Source organism: Trichechus manatus, unplaced genomic scaffold, assembly GCF_000243295.1.
Source record: "Trichechus manatus latirostris isolate Lorelei unplaced genomic scaffold, TriManLat1.0 scaffold00103, whole genome shotgun sequence".
NCBI classification, from domain to species: Eukaryota; Metazoa; Chordata; class Mammalia; order Sirenia; family Trichechidae; genus Trichechus; species Trichechus manatus.
The window spans coordinates 7,978,803-7,997,247 of NW_004444039.1; the positions used below are offsets into that span (position 1 = coordinate 7,978,803).

At 42.0% G+C, this 18,445-nt stretch overlaps 1 protein-coding gene across 1 annotated transcript in view; it reads right to left on the bottom strand.

The window, feature by feature from the left end:
* KIF13A (kinesin family member 13A) overlaps positions 1-18,445 on the bottom strand; it is a 285,225-nt gene that overhangs the window by 173,314 nt on the left and 93,466 nt on the right. Inside the window, 1 exon segment of the mRNA XM_023737492.1 lies at positions 7,674-7,686. Within this exon segment, the coding sequence (XP_023593260.1) occupies positions 7,674-7,686 (13 nt within the window).

Sequence of the window (18,445 nt, forward strand, 5' to 3'; positions counted from 1 at the left end):
CTAAATTTTTAATTTTGGTTTTGGGTTTTTCAGATTGATAATTTACATTGGGTTATTTCCTACATTTGTTATGTCACTTTTTATAAGCTCTAGTTCTCTCCGACAGATAACTCTCTCTTATCTTTTTTCTCCTTGAACAAAACAAGCGTAGTTATTTTAAAATCCATGTCTAATAATTTGAACATCAAGTTATCTGTGGGTCTATTTCTATTATTTCTGCTGGTTCTTGTTCATATCACCTTGTCTTGCCATGTGCCTCTTTATGTTTGATTATGTGCTGGCATGGTATTTTTTAAACTGATTGTGGAATCATTAGAGATCTATAGCCTAGAGATCTGCACTCTATAACCGATCTGATCCAGCTTTAGTGCTTGAGATTTCCTGGATCACACAAGGGACTTGAAATCAAACAGCAATCCATGTGAGGGCTGATACGCTTCTGGTTCTACCCAAGGTTGGTTCTCAACCCAATTTGCCAGCTCAAAGTATAAAAAGAGTTTACCAAGGACTCTATCTTTGGCAGGACCTGAGCTCCAACACTCTTGTCCTGTGAGGCCTTCGAGGCTGTCAGAAATACTGCTCTAACTTTAAGCTGCTCCTTCCTGAATGACATACACCAAAACCACAGGTTCACATCTCTAAATTTCCACCTTCTCCTGGATCTTGGTCTGGTAAGTTTGCAGTGGATTACTTAATATGGCCCTTCTAGCAATGCATGGTCTTGTGACTCCCACAAAATGACTGAGTGGGACTATGCAGATAATGTGTGTGGCCCACCAAGGGGACTGGACATCTTGCCAACAACGCAAATAAAGTGCATAGAACACTTGCATGGGTGGAACCACGCAAATAAGGTGTATGGAACCCTAAGAAGGGGATTGGTCAATTTTGCCATCCTGCTAAGTTTAAACGGAGTCAATCCCAGAAGCAAGAGGGGCCTCGCATTACCATCAAGAAAGAAGAGCCAGGAGTGGAATGTGTCCTTTGGATCCGAGATACCTGTGCTGAGAACCTCCTAGACCCAAGAGACAGAGAGAGAAAGACCTGTAACACCAGAGATGGCGCGAGACATCAAGAAGCAGTGGCAGAGAAACAGTGGCAGCAGAACCAGAAGACCAGCGTGAGACAGTGCAGGGTGGGGGGAGCTTCCCAGCCCACAGAGCAAGGTGGCTACAGTGGGCGAGCTGACTCACGGAGCGAGAGAGCTCAGCACCTTTTGGCAGGAGGCTTCCTGGCAGAGTAGGGTGCTTCTTCTGGGAACTTGACGGTGGGGCTAGCTAGGCTTGCCGACCCATGGAGCGAGAGAGCTGAGCACCTTCGAGCAAAGGTTTACTGGCAGTGGGGGGGTGCCTCTGGGCCTTATCAGTGGAGTTAAAGGGCTTTGTAATACTTGCCAGAGCAGGGCAGAGGCCATGCCCAAGCAGGGCCAAGCGCCAGTGGCCAAGGGTCAACAGAGGCAGCCTGTCCTGAGGGGACTGAGAGGAGCCTGTCTTCAGTGGGCTGAGAGGAGCCCCACATGGCTGAGAGGAGCTGAGAGAGCTGTCCTGTGCTGAAGAAGGGAAACGTTGCCAACATGCCTCCTCATCCTGATCCCAAGTTGCAGCCTATTGATCCTGATCCTGAGTTGTAAACCTGTTACTTCCCTAATAAATCTCATAATCATGAGTATTGTCTGTTAGTTCTGTGTGGCCACTGCAATGAATTATCAAACCCAGCAGAGAAGTAGAGAGTGCTGAGGGAGGGACCATCAGGCTGGAATTTGTACAAAAGTTGGAGCATGGAGGTATGTTTGACCTCCACCTCATAGGAATCAGCCTTGGGCTGATGCTGATGGTGATTCTACCCTCTCGAGCAGTTAGATGAAGAGGTCACACACCCTCATGACATTTTTATACTTACTAACTTGTTATCTCCCCAGTGCCTTCAGGCAAAGGTCTTATTCTTTTGTCCAGTCTTAGTTGTCCTCAGTGGAGTGAGAGTTGTTGTTGTTGTTAGCTGCTGTCAAGTCAGTTCCGACTCATAGCGACCATATGTACAACAAAACAAAACACTGTCCAGTCCTGCGCCATCCTCACAATCATTGCAATGTTTGAGCCCACTGGTGCAGCCACTGTGTCAGTCCATCTCATTGAGGGTCCTCCTCTTTTTCGCTGATCCTCTAGTTTACCAAGCATGATGTCCTTCTCGAGACTGGTTCCTCCTGATAACACGTCCAAAGTGCTTGAGATGAAGTTTCGCCATCCTTGCTTCTAAGGAACATTCTGGCTGTACTTCTTCCAAGACAGATTTGTTTATTCTTCTGGCAGTCCATGGTGTATTTAATATTCTTTGCCAACACCATAATTCAAAGGCATCAATTCTCTGGTCTTCCTTATTCACTGTCCAGCTTTTGCATGCATATGATGCGACTGAGAACATCATGGCTTGGGTTAGGCACACCTTACTCCTCAAAGTGACATCTCTGCTTCTCAACATTTAAAGAGGCCTTTTGCAGCAGATTTGCCCAATACAACATGTCATTTGATTTCCTGACCACTGCTCCCATGGGCATTGATTGTGGATCCAAGTAAAATGAAATCCTTGACAACTTCAATCTTTTCTCTGTTTATTATGATGTTGCTTATTGACCCAGTTGTGAGGATTTTTTTTTTTTTTTATGTTAAGGTGTAATCCATACTGAAGGCTGTGGTCTTTGATCTTCATCAGTAAGTGCTTCAAGTCCTCTCGCTTTCAGCAAAGAAGGTTGTGTCATCTGCATATTATAAGTTTTCAGTGAGTCTTAATGAGTTAATGAGTAATTAATTAATGAGTTAATAAGTTCTTCTTCATATAGTCCAGCTTCTCCGATTATTTGTTCAGCATACAGATTGAATAAGTATGGTGAAAGGATACAACTCTGAGGCACACCTCTCCTGGTATTAAACCACACAGTATCCCCTTGTTCTGTTCGAACTACTGCCTCTTGGTCTATGTACAGGTTCCGCATGAGCACCATTAAGTGTTCTGGAATTCCCATTTTTCACAATGTTATCCATACCTTGTTGTGACCCTCAGTCAAATGCCTCTGCGTAGTCAATAAAACACAGTTAAACATCTTTCTGGCATTCTCTGCCTTCAACCAAGATCCATCTGACATTAGCAATGGTATCTTTCGTTACCTGTCCTCTTCTGAATCTGGCTTGAATTTCTAGTAGTTCTCTGTCGATGCACTGCTGCAACCGTTTTTGAATTATCTTCGCAAAATTTTACCTGCATGCAACATTAATGATATTGTTTGATAATTTCTGCATTCTGTTGGATCACCTTTCTTTGGCATGGGCGCAAATATGTATCTCTTCCAGTCAGCTGGCCAAGTAGCTGTCTACTAAATTTCTTGGCATAAACAAGTGAACGATTCCAGCATTGTCTGTGTTTTTAAAACATCTCAATTAGTATTCCATCAATTCCTGCAGCCTTGTTTTTCACCAGTGCCTTCAGTTCTTGATAATATGCTATCTCCTGAAATGGCTGAACATCAACCAATTCTTTTTGGTAGAGTGACTCTGTGTATTCCTTCCATCTTCCTTTGATGCTTCCTGCTTCATCCTATTAACTCCACATTCTGCCTCTTGTGACCATTAGTACAAACGATTTTGTTTTATATTGTACATATGTTCCCTACCCAACTCCCATTAGAATGCTGGGACTGAGTCTTATTCACACAGCACATGTGTCCTGCCCAAAATAATTGTTGGTTAAATTAAGCCAACCAGTCTTCTCTGATGCTTTTGCTGGTTATTCATGCCAAAATCTCATTGTTTTAAATTAACAACATTTCATTTGTATATGATCACCATCAAAACCATCTTCCCCTTTCCACATCAGCTTTCAACATCTACACAATTCCTGCAAGGAAAGGCCTGTATCTACTTCAGTATCTTTTTTTTTTTTTGACTCTATTGTGTCATTTGTTTAATTTCAAGTTGATCTTTATACTTTCCAGATGTGCCTTATGGCATGTATTTATTTTTTTTAACTTGATTTTTTTTTTATTTTTTCCCATACAAAAATTTATACATACATTGTTATGTGACTCTAATTGCTCTCCCCACACTGTGATAGCACACTCCTCCCTTCCACCCCTGAATCCCCATGTCCATTCAACCAGCTCCTAACCCTCTATGCCTTCCCATCTCACCTCCGGACAGAAGCTGCCCGTTTACTCTCTTGTACCTACTTGAGCTAAGAGGCACACTCCTCATGAGTATCACTTTATGTCCCACAGTCCAGTCCAATCCCTATCTGAAGAGTTGGCCCAAGAAATTGTTTTAGTTCTGGGCTGATAGAGAATCCAGGGGTCATGCTTTCCGGGGTTCCTCCAGTCTCAGTCAGACCATCAAGTCTGGTCTTCTTACTAGAATTTGAGTTCTGCACCCTTCCTTTCTCCTACTCCATCAGGGACTCTCTGTTGTGTTCCCTGTCAGGGCAGTCATTGGTGGTAGCCGGGCACCATCTAGTTCTTCTGGTCTCAGGCTGAGGAAGTCTCTGGTTTATGTGGCCCTTTCTGTCTGTTGGGCTAATACTTTCCTTGTGTCTTTGGTGTTCTTCATTCTCCTTTACTCCAGGTGGTTGGGACCAATTGATGCATCTTAGATGGCCGCTTGCAAGCTTTTAAGACCCCAGACACCACTCACCAAAGTAGGATGAAGAACATTTTCTTAATAAGCTTTGTTATGCCAATTGACCTAGATGTTCCCTGAAAGCATGGTCCCCAGACCCCTACCCCCGCTACTCTGTCCCTTAAAGTGTTTGACTGTATTCAGGAAACTTCTTAGCTTTGGTTTAGTCCAGTTGTGCTGACTTACCCTGTAGTGTGTGCTGTCCTTCCCTTCAACTAAGATAATTCTTGTCTACTGTCTAGTTAGTAAATAACCCTCACGATCCCTCCCCATGCTCGAAACCATCAAAGAATGTTTTCTTCTGTGTTTAAACCTTGAGTTCTTATAATAGTGGTCTTATATAATATTTGTCCTTCTGTGACTGACTAAATTCACTCAGCATAATGACCTCCAGCTTCTTCCATGTTATAAGATGTTTCACCGCTTCATCGTTGTTCTTTATCGTCGAGTAGTATTCCATTGTGTGGATATGCCATGATTTGTTTATCTATTCATCCGTTGATAGGCACCTAGATTGTTTCCATCTTTTTGTGAACAGTGCTGCAATGAACATGGGTGTGCATATATCTATTCATGTGATGGCTCTTACTTCTCTAGGATATATTCCAAAGAGTGGGATAGCTAGATCGTATGGTACTTCTATTTCTAGCTTTTTAAGGAAGCACCAAATTGATTTCCAAAGTGGTTGTACCATTTTACATTCCCACCAACAGTGTATAAGTGTTTCAGTCTCTCCACAACCTCTCCAGCATGTACTATTTTGCATTTTTGGGATTAATGCTAGCCTTGTTGGGGTGAGATGATATCTCATTGTAGCTCTGATCTGCATTTCTCTAACGGCTAATGATCATGAGCATTTCTTTTCTTCACGTGTCTGTTAGTTGCCTGAATATTTTCTTTGGCAAAGTGCCTGTTCAAATCCTTTGCCCTTTTTTACTTGAGTTATTTGTCTTTTTGTTGTTGAGGTTTTGCAGTATCTTGTAGATTTCAGAGATTAGATGCTGATAGGATTTGTCCTAGTCAAAAATTTTTTCCCAGTTTGTAGGTTGTCTTTTTACTCTTTTGGTGAAGTTTTTTGATGAGCTTAAGTGTTTGATTTTTAGGAGCTCCCATTTATCTAGTCTAACTTGATGATTTAAAATTAATTTTTGTTCTTTAATTTTCATTGTACTTCTTAGGAATTATCAATAAGATACCTAGTGAAACCAAGGCTGAAACCACTAGGTATGTATATTGGATAGGAAGTACCTAAGACATGTCTATGTCTGACAGTCTGTTCTGAAACGTCTGGGAACCAACAGGAAGAGAAGGAAGGGCCACACAAAAGGCACAAATATCCTCCTGAGTAGCAGATAAATTTTTCAGGTTGCAAATTTTAGGGATTATATCCACATCACAAACTACTCAGGGAGGGCTCCCTAATTCCCTGGATTTGACCAGGATGCCACTGCTTATACTTCTACAGCATTATATATTTCCTCTTTCTTAATAGAGCCCGTATTTATATTATTTGTTCAATGAATGCCTTCCTTACTGGAGTTAAAACTCTTCATGCCAAAGACAATACCTACAACACTATTTAAAAAAACCAAAATGGCTGCCATCAAGTCAATTCTGACTCATGATGACCCCATGTATTACAGAGCAGAACTGCTCCATAGAGTTGTCTTGGCTGTAATCTCTACAGAATCAGACTGCCAGGCCTTTCTTCCGTGGTACCACCGGGTGGGTTCAAACTGCCAGCCATTAGGTTATTGGTCAAGCTCAAACCATCTGCGCCACCAGGGACCTACAGGCCTTCAACAAATATAAATGGATGAAAGTCAGCATTTTAGTGGGTTTCTATACTCTAAAAAAGCTAAGTTGGATTCTTCTTTATAACCCCAGAGGCAAGGAAGCCTTGCCTTTTCTGGATGTCTCACCCTGTCCCAAGTAGCCCCAACAACACAGTGGTAAAGTGCTCAGCTGCTAAACCAAAGGCTGGTGGTTTCAACCCACCAGCCACTCTGCGGAAGAAAGATCCGTCAGTCTGCTTCCGTAAAGATTACAGCCTTGGAAACCCGATGGGGCAGTTCTACTCTGTCCGTTAGGGTCACTGGGGTCAGAATCGACTCAACGGTGACAGGTTTTTTACCCTCACCCAACACAGCTTAGACTGCGACTTTACCGTATTTGTAGTAACAGTCTAATGTCTTGGTCCCATCTCAGGAACCACAGGTATAACCAGCATCATCAGTCAGGGGCTGGTAGACTGTCTCCTTTCTTTGGAAACCAAATGTGCCTCTGATACCCAGTACAATACTCACTGGTAACAAAATCAGCCTTCAATCATTCAGGGGTTGATCACTCAGATCCCCGACTTCTCGGATTTTTTTCCAATCTACTCTGTAGCTTTTGGGCCCCTCAATGGGAAACACACCATCAAAGGTGACCAAAGCAACAGAGGCCAACTCCAGCTCATGAACTGTGACCGGCTGGGAACTATAGCAGAGCACACAGAGGTGGTGGAAGGTTGAATATCTAAATGTTTGGAGAACTTTTCTGATGATTTCCACCATTCTTAATGGCACAGAAGAGACAGTGTGTGTGATCAATAATCATAATTAGCACCTACCATACTGTGATGTGACTATTTTTGTCCTTCTGCTTTCTAAGGTGGCGACGCTATATGGTCCCAGGTCTTCCTCTTACTCAATGTGAATTATGACATGTGATTCTCTCACTCTGAGCCTCATTTCATCATCAGTAAAACGGGAACAATAATCTGACATGTCTGCTTTGAGGATCAGAGCATTTGTTCAGAGAATGAACACGTGAAAGTTCTTCATAACTGTAGAGTCATATTCTAATTTTAGGTTATTGCCAACATCGTTTGCTCACTATCTGAGTTTTACATTAGAGTGCTGTTTTTTCTTGTCAAGGATAGGTGTTTCACAAGGGTTATCGTGATGGGTAAAATCCTGGATTTTTGCACACTAAGCCAGTATACATGTCAAATTCCACATCGGTACTTACCTTGGGAGGTTTCCTTAATGATAGAAACAAAAAATTGTAGCAGCAGACGTAAGGAGGTTGTCAACACAGCAGCCACATCCGGGGGAAGCAATGAAAGAGAAAAAACATAAGGTGGATTCAGCATCTGGATAACATGAGCTGAAAGATACACTACTTCAGGAAGACTGGAAGCCAAATTCAAACACATTACTGCTTGAAGTGGTAAATGCTTATATTTGCTCAAAGATACGGTCTGGGCACAATGCATTTAACAAAATGACTCCATAGTCATTCAGAGACATTTTTAACGATTCTAAGAAACGCCAATGGAAGAGTGTCAAGATAAAGATGGTACAGTCATTATTGCATGTGGTCAAACAAATACTTTTAAATTAATTTTCAAATTTAAAGTTGTTGTCTTAGATTGCATTAAAATGTATGCATATTTTTCTTTGATTACATATACTCTAATTGATATGGGAAGTTTTTCTCATTTAAAAACCATGGCTCTAGATGGTCATTTTCACATATTTCAACCCTGAACAGAAATTGTTAAAACCACATCCTTTCCCCACCAACAACCACACAAGCTTATTTGTTCCCATATATACAGTCTTGTATTCTGCTTTTTCACCTAATATAATGCTAGGAGCATCGCGCATATTTTAGAATATTATTTGAGAGAATTATTTTCACTAAGCCTTTTCACTGACGTAGGCATACAGAAAAGAGCGTACATCGTGATTTCTCAGCCCAATGGATGTTCAGAATATGAACACACCTGCACACATGCACATTTTTAACATCAATTTTCACATATTAATAACTCAGAAATGACTGAAATTACACCTGAAGACAACTCTGAAATGGAAGTAATTTTGAAAGTAGCAAAATATTGACTTGTTCTGTAAATATGTTCCTCACGTACAAAATTAAGGAGCTGAACTACGATTTCTATGTTACGATAGTTCTTATTAGCCTTCCTAATGACATTATCCTTGATCAGCCTTTGATACCATCAATTCACAAGCTGTAAAGTTAGTATGAAAGAGAAATAGGGCAGTTTTTCTCACAGCTTTAATCCTTGTTCACAGGGAACAGAATCGTGGGGATAAGTAAACAGACTGTCCAGGGCAGAGGGCATGGGAAACAAAAGGTAAAGGCAAAAGTAGTATGGTGCCTTTTCTCCGTCACTGGGTCCAGCCCTCCTCACACAGCTCTGGTGACCCCAAACAAAACCCAGAGCTCAGCAGCCAGGAAAGAATTCCCATGGACCCCACAATCAGGTGAACGATTTCACACATCTGAATCCAGGGAAAGAAAATTATGACCTTCCTATAACATGAAGCCAAAGCATCATTTTGAAATTCCACAAATTAGCTGAAGGGATATGAGCCCTCACGTCTTCTGTTATCACCTCAGCCAGCCAGAAACAACGAGAAGGTGATCGTGTTCTAGTGTTGGAGGGGAACCGTATCTAGAATAACCGCTACCTCTGGCTGCTACCAAGCAAGTCTCAACATACTCGTGTGTCTACCTTCCAAATCAGACACTTAGAGATGCTATAATAAAAATGCAAGATTGGTTTTAATTCTAAGAAAGCCATGGATGTCAATTCTGTACATAAAGCTTGAAATTTTGGCCAAGAAAATGTCCTTAGGTGGAACACCGCTCTGGGAGGCATCTGTTCAGAGCAGGTGGGCGTGATGAAAACTTCGCGCACAGCACTTTTGACTAAGTCTTCTCTTATTTTGTTTTCTTTATTTTTAAGAAGCCGTTTAAATAACTTTATTAAACAAAGAAAATGGAAAAAAAGTCACTAGGGTTACAAAAAGGCAACTGTATAAAACAGCATGGGACAACTAGTAAAATATCCATTTCCCTTGTAAGCTGTGATGAACCAAGTTACCTAACGGGGGGGGGGAGTGGGACAGAACAATGGGGGGTGCGTGGGTGGGACAGTCTAATAGGAATCCCAGAGACCTCTCCAGAGTTCTTGTGTGTTTTCTTTCCACACCTCCCCTCCCAAAAAAACCAACTCAGTTGTTGTTGAGTCAATTCTGACTCATGGTGACCCCATGTGTGCAGCGTAGAACTGTGCTCCACAGAATTTTCAAAGGTTGATTTTTCAGAAGTAGTTCACCATGCCTTTCTTCCGAGGTGTCTCTGGTAGACTCAAACCACCAACCATTGGGTTAGCAACCAAATGCATGAACCATCTGTATCACCCAAAGGCTCCCTGTATACCCCAGCTGTCTAATAACCAGCAGCAGCAGCAATGGGTTCAGCCAGCAGTGCATTTACCTCCTTAACCGTCCACTGATCAGACTACGTTTTCTTCATTGATATCCCATTAAGGTTTTCTTTATTCTTCTTAGGAAGCCAGCTCTACGTCAGCACTTTTAGTACTTTTGAAGTGTATTCCTTTCACTTGTAAAGACAGTACATTAGCTGGGAATACCAACGTAATTCTGCTGCCTTCCTTTGTGTTTCTAAGGACTCCTGTTGAGAATGAATGGAGACTGGGTAGCAAGGGAGAAAGGAAGCCACTAAACTCATCAGCTGCTATGCAAATTTACTCATCATTTAGTTTAAAACCAGGATCCTTGCTACTGAAGACAAAGCAAGCCCTCTACTGCATCACCACTTTATTAACCGGCAAACCCTTCCTAACGTGTGATGGTGGGCAGCTAAATCATCCTAAATTCGGAACCACAGTTACTGCCCTAATCCCCAGAGGCTATGTGTCACTCTTCCTTAAGTATGAAGCAAAATGTTTCCAATGTGAGTAATGCCAATACTATAATTAAGTATGATATACTTTGAAAAAAAATAACGTGACATTAGTGTGAAAAAGGATGAATCAGGATGAATACTACAAACATCTATATCTATCAGATTCGACATATCCATCACTGTTGAGTCAGTTCCAACTCAGTGACCCTACAGGACAGAGGTGAACTGCCCCCACAGGGTTTCCAAGGCTGTAAATCTTTACAGAAGCAGACTGCCACATCTTTCTTCCACAGACAGGTGGTGGGTTTGAACCGTGACCTAACAGTTAGCAGCTAAGTACTCAAACACTATGCCACCAGGGCTCCTTAGAGTCAACATAATCAATATTAAATGTATATTTTTAAAATTACGTCCCTTTGTTGATTACATCAGTCAAAGCCACGTTTAGGTCTTTGTCAGGTCCAGCCTATTGTTGAGATACCTGAGTCCAGACAGAGACAATATCCCTGCTAAGCAAATCTCCAGTGAACTGAAAATGTCTCTTCAAACAGACCTCACTGACCCCCAGACAGAGGCTCAGCTGCTGACTCCTTAGAAAGAATATTCCACCGACACTCAGCTTAAGTTACAGGTACTTCTGACCACTCTCCACTGCCCAAAAATGTCTTAGTTTTTAGATATGTGAACCTCTGTAATTTAAAAATATGTATTAGGAGACTTTTTGTGTATTCCAAAAAATTAAACCGAATAGAATTTGACATTCTAGAAGCCAGCAAAGTAATATTTCTCAGTCTTAGAATTTGAAAACAGGAAGTGCAACTTGACGCTGATACTAACTCTTATTTTGCAAGAAGCCGAAGCTTCCTTTCCCTTTCAAGACAAGCAGGCCAATCTCTTCATGCCACTCACAGAATGTGCATTCACCATCCAACTCAGGTAACTGCCGTGCCTTTATCCTGCTTCCCTCTCCCCTTCCGCCTCATCTAATTCCCCACCCTTCAAGACTCAGCTCAATAAGCACGTGAAAATATGCTCACCATTATTAGTCATTAACCCGTAACCCACTGCAGTTGAGTCGACTCCGACTCATAGCAACTCTATGGGACAGAATAGAACTGCCCCATAGGGTTTCCAAGGAGCGACTGGTGGATTCCAACTGCCGAGCTTTTGGTTAGCAGCCAATATCTTTAACCACTGCACCACCAGAATGCAAATAGAAAACACAACGAGGTACCACTTAATATCCACCGGTATGTCTACTATCAAAAAAAACTGGAAAACAACAAGTGTCGGTGAGGATGTGGAGAAAATGGAACCCTTGTTAGTCACTGGTGGGACTGTGAAATGGTACAGCCACTGCGGAAAAAAGTTAAACACAGAATTTGGCAGTTCCTCAAAAAGTTAAACATAGAATTATCATATGACCCAGCAATTCCGCTCCGAGGTATATGCCCAAAAGACAGAGCAGAATTTTAGCACCAATGCATCTGCTTTGCTTCAGAACAGTATGCCTTTTAGAATCTATTTGATTTAAATATATGCTTAATGGCATTTTAAAATTGTTTTTCTCCTAGCTCCCCTCACCCCCATCTTCTATAGAACTCTGCTCTCACCACCTAAGCATTTTGCTAACAGTAGTGCTTTTCAAGAATATAATTCCTGCAGTTGCTATGGGGCTTCTGTGGTTCAAGGGGAAGACCCTATAGGGCATGGATGGGTAAAGAAGGAAGTGAAATCAAGAGAAAGTGAACAACAACCAAAACATATGTGTGTGGTTACCCAAATACGTATTTAGGCACATATGTGCATGAGTATCAACATGTAGAGATATCTACGTGTGCGCAGATTATCTATAGGCATATGCATATAGCTATAGGCATATACCACTACAGGTATGTGTGTACTTGCATGTATGTCCATATATATAATAACCACAGAGGGGACACAGTTACAGATACTTCTTAGATATAACCAAACACCTCGGGAGACTGGTTTTCAGGGTTTAAAGGCTTAGGACCATAGTATCATGGCACAACTCAGACAACTGGCCTGATACAGTTCACAGATTTTGTGTTGTAGTGTCTGGGGTCTTCAAAGCTTGCAAGAGGCCATCCAAGATACAATTATTGGTCTCTATTTGTCTGGAACAAAAAAGAAAGAAGGAAACCAAAGACTCAGAGAAGAGAGCAGTCTACAGGACTAATAGTCTACATGAACTATGGTCTCATTTACCCTGAGACCAGAAGAACTAGATGGTGCCTGGCTACCACTACCAACCATTCAGATCAGGGCCACAATAGATGGATTCTGATAGAATGGGGAAGAAATGTGGAACAGAACTCAAATTCTTAAAAAGTCCAGACTCACTGGACTGGTTGAAACTAGAGGACTCCCCAACACTATCGTCCTGAGATACTCTTTAAACCCTAAACTGAAATTATCCCTTGAGGTTACCTTTTAGCTAAATAACAGATTGGCTCATAAAATAAAGAATATCACCTGTGGTAATGGGCTCCTTTAAAAAAATCATCTATATGAAACCAAATGGTCAAAAATTACTGTAACACAAAGACAAGAAAGTAAGGGGGCAGGGAAACTAGAGTCCTGGAAATGGTACAACCAGAATGGAATAAATGAGAATGAGGGCACAGTGTGAAAAATGTAACCAATATCACTGAGTAATTTGTGCAGAAATTGTTAAATAGAACCTAATTGGCTGTGTAAACTTTCACCTTAAACACAATAAAATATTAGTTTAAAAAAAAAGAGGAGGTAATCAGACTGGGAGAAAACAGCAGAGGCAAGAAACATGTGGGGTGGATAAAGTTAAAGAGTAAGATGTGGGTGGTGAAAAGACAGAGTGTCATAGTCAAAGAATGAGACATTGACCCGGAACATGTCAGGGTGGTAAACCCTAACCTGGTCTTAGCAGTACACCTGTGAAATGGAGTGGATAATCATCCTCTTAATAATACCTAACACTTATGAGGAGCCCCTGGGCAGTCAAAGGGTTAAGGTGCTGGGCTGCTAACGAAAAGGTTGTGGTTCGAGTCCAACCAGAGGCATCTCAAAAGAAAGGCCTGGCGATCTACTTCTGAAAAATCAGCCTTGAAAACTCTGTTGGACACAGTTCTACCCTGACACTCACCAGGTTGTTGTGAGTCAGAGTCAATGTGACAGCAACTGGTAACATTTAGAAGTTCTAACTTTGTGCCAGATATTCTTGGTCAGTTTTACCTGATTTAACTCATTTAACCGTCTTAATAACCCTATGAGGCTGGTACTGTTATTTACTATCATTTTTCAGATGAAAAACACTGAGGAATAAGATGCAGAGGTTGCGTGCCTTACTCAAGGTCTCACAGTTAATTGGCAGCAGCGCCATGATTCAAGCCCGGGTGATCTCTAGCACTGAACCTACTCTTAACTGCTACGTTATGTCCCTCTTTTGAGTCTAGACGGATTTAGTGAGAGCTCCTTGAGCCTAGGCTAAGGTACCGAACAGCAATCCTTGCGGATATTCAAGCGTGCGGACCATCCTCGTCCACGTGGGACATGAACGTGGTTAATGGCAGGAACTGGACCTGTCCGTGCCAAGGTCCTCCCTGAATATGCAGGAGAAACCCACAGAGGGTAAACCTCAAAGGAGGAAGAGTTTTTTATTCTTTTTTTTATTGTTGTAGTTTAAATGAAATTTACATTTCAAGTTAGTCTCCCATACAAAAATTTATACCTACATTGTTATGTGACCCTAATTGCTCTCCCCATACTGTGACAGCACTCTCCTTCTTTCCACTCTTGATTCCCCGTGTCCATTCCACCAGCTCCTAACCCTCTCTGCCTTCCCATCTCACCTCCGGACAGAAGCTGCCAGTTTAGTCTCTTGTACCTACTTGATCTAAGAGACACACTCCTCACAAGTATCACTGTATGTCCCACAGTCTCAAAGGAGGAAGTTTTTATGTGCAAGACGGCTGTGGAGTTAGACGAAGACTGCGAACCACCACTGCCCTTTGGGGAAGCAAATTGAGCACCACCGGAGAGGTCTGTGGAGTCCCTGGGTGGTGCAAACAGTTAACGCACTGAGCTGCTAAAGGAAAGGTGGAAGGGTTAAGTCCACCCAGAGCTGGTTTAGAAGAAAGGCCTGGGGATCTCCTTCTGAAAGATCAGCCAGTGAAAACCCTACAGAGCACCGTTCCACTCTGACACACATGGGGTTGCCATGAGTCAGAACCAACCTGACAGCAGCTGGTCTGGGAGAGGTCTAGGAACAAAGCCCCAGAGATGTTCACGTAGATGAGCTGGGAGCAAATCCAAGGCAGAAGGACGTTAGGACAAAGTTGGAGAGTACAGCATACATTCAGAGAACAAGAAATAGATGGGTAACTGAGGGTAGTAAAGCTGAAATAATACATAGTGATTACAGAGCAGTGAAGGCCACAATGACTGACTTTTCTTTGAAGCAACCACCATGGTTTGTGAAACAGGAATAATGCGGTCAGACTGGACTGAGGAGGGTAAGACGCGAGTGTGAATGAAGAGGCCAAAACATCTCCAGAGTAAGAAGTGAGATGCAGAGCAGTGACCCCTTACCAGGCACGGAGCACAGCCCTCGCGGGTGTAAGCCAAAACAGCTCCACAAAGGTAAGCGCTACAGAAAAGCAAAGAAAAGGCAGGAAGGAAAGAACAGAAAGGCAATGTGAAGGAAGACTCTGTGAGATGTGTTCACTGATGTGTCCCACCCAGTCACTCCACCACGTCTCTGAAGGTGGAACCATTGCTGCGTGATGTGAAGTGACTTTAGTACGTGACTTCAGGCACAGAACTTGAAGCTGACCTGATAAGAGGAAGAATAAGGGAAAAACTGCTTCAATTATAATAATGTTTATTATATTCTTGACAGTTTTAAAAATGAACTCGAAATACATTTGCAATGAAAAAAATGATAATCCCAATGTACCGTTCTAAAAAAAAAATCACTTCTTTTTTAAAAAAAATGATCACTCTACTTATCCTGCTCTCATTTTCAATAAAACTGGAAAAGAAAAACTGAGCTAACTTTGTTCTGGAGAGGAAAGACTTGTGGTTTGATTGTTTTGTTTTGTTTTATTTGAATATATTTGGACTTCATCCTTCTGGCACACCTGTACGTGGTTAAAATTCCTACAAGAAGGAACACAGTACAGTGTTGTTGTTAGTTCCTGTTGAGTTGGCTCTGACTCACGGTGAACCCACGTACAACAGAGGGAAACGCTGCCCAGACCTGCGCCATCTTCCCCACCATTGGTATGCTCAAGTCCACTGTTGTAGCTACTGTGTATTTTGAGTTCCTTCCAACAGAAGGGGCTCATCTTCCGCTACTATACTGGACAACATTCTGTTGTGACCCATACAGTTTTCACTGGCTCATTTTCAGAAGTATATTGCCAGGCCTTTCCCCCTAGTCTCTTAGTATGGAAGCTCTGCTGAAACCTGTCCACTGCGGGCGACCCTGCTGGTATTTGAAATACCGGTGGCCTAGCTTCCAGCGTCACAGCCACATGAAGCCACTGCGGCATGACAAAGTGACAGACAGGACAGGACGCAGAGCACAGTGTTAAGATATCAAATAACCCTCGGTCTGCCACGATCTAGCTACGCTGATCTTGGGCAAGTTTACTCAACCCCTCTGAACCTTGGTTCCTGTGTCGAAAAAATAGGGTTGGGAAGAGCGCTCCTTCAGGACTGTTGCAGGATTACATACAAGGATGTACCACGTGCTATTCGTCTTTAGCTCGTACAGCTATTGCTCAATAAAGGCGAGATGCCGTGATTGCTGTTACAACAAATATCACTCCTGGATTTTACAAGCGAAAACTCCACATTGCTCAAACAAAATTTCAGCTATGAAAAGGTTCCTGAGAGCTGAAGAACGAGAGCACTTCTAAAACAGGCTTTGGGTTTTTTCCCATAAGGGAAAAAAAGTTTTTCCCTTTAAGTATGAAAAAGCAGAAGAAAAAGAGAAAGAAAACAAAGACAAACCCCTGGGAGAAAATTACAGAGGCGTGCACACAGTCGGCCACCTTTATGAGGATTAAGCTACGATCTCCGTTTTTCTAGGGAACAGGCAGGAACAGGTGCTTAACTGCGAACACCTCAGCACACTCCATCCGCTGGTCACACCTGACACCAGGTCCCAGGTACTGTGACACCTAACGACGGGGGGCAAGAAACAGCAAAACTGGTGTCAAGCTGGCTGACAAAATAGCCAGAGGAATAATGACCTGAACTTTAAAATTAAACAGACTTGATTTAAAAAAAAAAAAAAAAGACCTAATATATAAAAATGCATCATTTATTTTCTCAGTCTAATAAATAGTGGATATTTACATGATCACTAGCTGAAGAATCTAGAAGTACATACTGTTGAATGACATGAAAAGCTGGTAATAAAAGGTCAATCGTCAGGGTTGGAAACAGAACCCAATGGAGCAAATAGCTTTACGTTCCCATTCCCAAAGTGACATTAAAGAGCACCAAAGAGCTAAGTCGCGTTGCCAACATAAAATGTGACCTACAGGCCAAAATGGAACAGTTATCGTTTAACTACTGAAGTCCACTGAAATGGATGGTGAGGCAAGGCGACTTGAGGATAAAAAGTCCATCCCGTTAGTCACTGTCGAAAACATTTTCTGCAGTCAAGAAGTACTGACTCTATAACAGAAGCAATAAACTTTTTTTTAAATAAAAATTTTATATATTGTTTTCAGTGAAAGAATAAACTTTTGAAATAAAGTAACAGCAAAGTTACACAATTCTTACGGGAGGCTTTCTAATCTATTAAAGTTTTATAAATTCATTTCATTATTTTAAACTCTGATGGTTCCAAAAAAATTGCTTCAGGGCTGTAGGAGTTCGTGAATATAGTAAAGTAAAACTCCAATTTTTAAAAATGATTTTTCTGCATCATTTGATGTGCTCATGTGATTTTTCTTTTTAGCCTGTTAATATCATGGATTTACACTGATTGATTTAAAAAATATTGTGGCAAAATATATGTAACGTAAAATTTGCCATTTTAACCATTTTTAGAAGCAGGATCAGTGACATTAATCACAGCCACCATGCTGTGCAGCCATCACCACTATTTCCAAAAGCTTTTCATCACTCAGACAGAAAACTCAGTTCCCCGTAAGCGATAACTCCGTCTCCCCCTCCTCTCAGCCCCCGGCAGCCACTAATGAACTTCTGTCTCTATGGATTTGCCGACTCTAGATATTTCACGTAAGCAGGATCATACAGTATTTGTCCATTTGCGCCTGGCTTCCTTCACTCAGCCTAATGGCTTCAGGGTTCATACGTGCTGTAACGTGTGTCAGGACTTCATTCCTCTCTATGGCTGAATAATATTTCACTGTATGGATACAGCACATTTTGTTTATCCATTCAGCTCCTCCAATTTTTTTAGTCAGCATTTTTTTCTACACTTATGTAAGATTTGTCTGCCACCCAGCAGATGTTAGGCCATATTATCTCCACCAACGAAACAGCGATATACACAGTGACGATCCTCCAGCTGAACTGATCACAGCCCTCTGGTGCGTATCAACGCCTTGCAAACCCTTTGTATTCAATAACTCTTGTTGAAGGACCCAGTCAAACAGTTATATGGTAGATTGAACCAACCTAATATCAGTTCACCTTCTCTACGACACCATGATGCTTCCAATTAAAATTTCATTGGCTACAAATACATTTAAAAAAAAAATTTTAAAGTCCAATCTGTCATTCAAGTTGAGGTTAAAAACTAAATAAATACAAAGCTTTCCTTTGTAGCTGAGGTCCCACCATTTGACAAGGTGACAGGAGAATATCAGAAACCAACATCTTCTGAGGAAGAAGTAAGTTCCGCGTCCCGAAGAGGTAACAAGGCTGACAGTCTGCTCACCCTTGGCTGGAAAGCAGGTTGGTCAGGAGGACGGTCCTGACCGCTGGAAGCTCCCTGCAGCTGGACCCGTCCCACTCGTGCTCACAGCTGTTCACACCCTCAGCACGTGGCCCACAGCAGACGCGCAGTA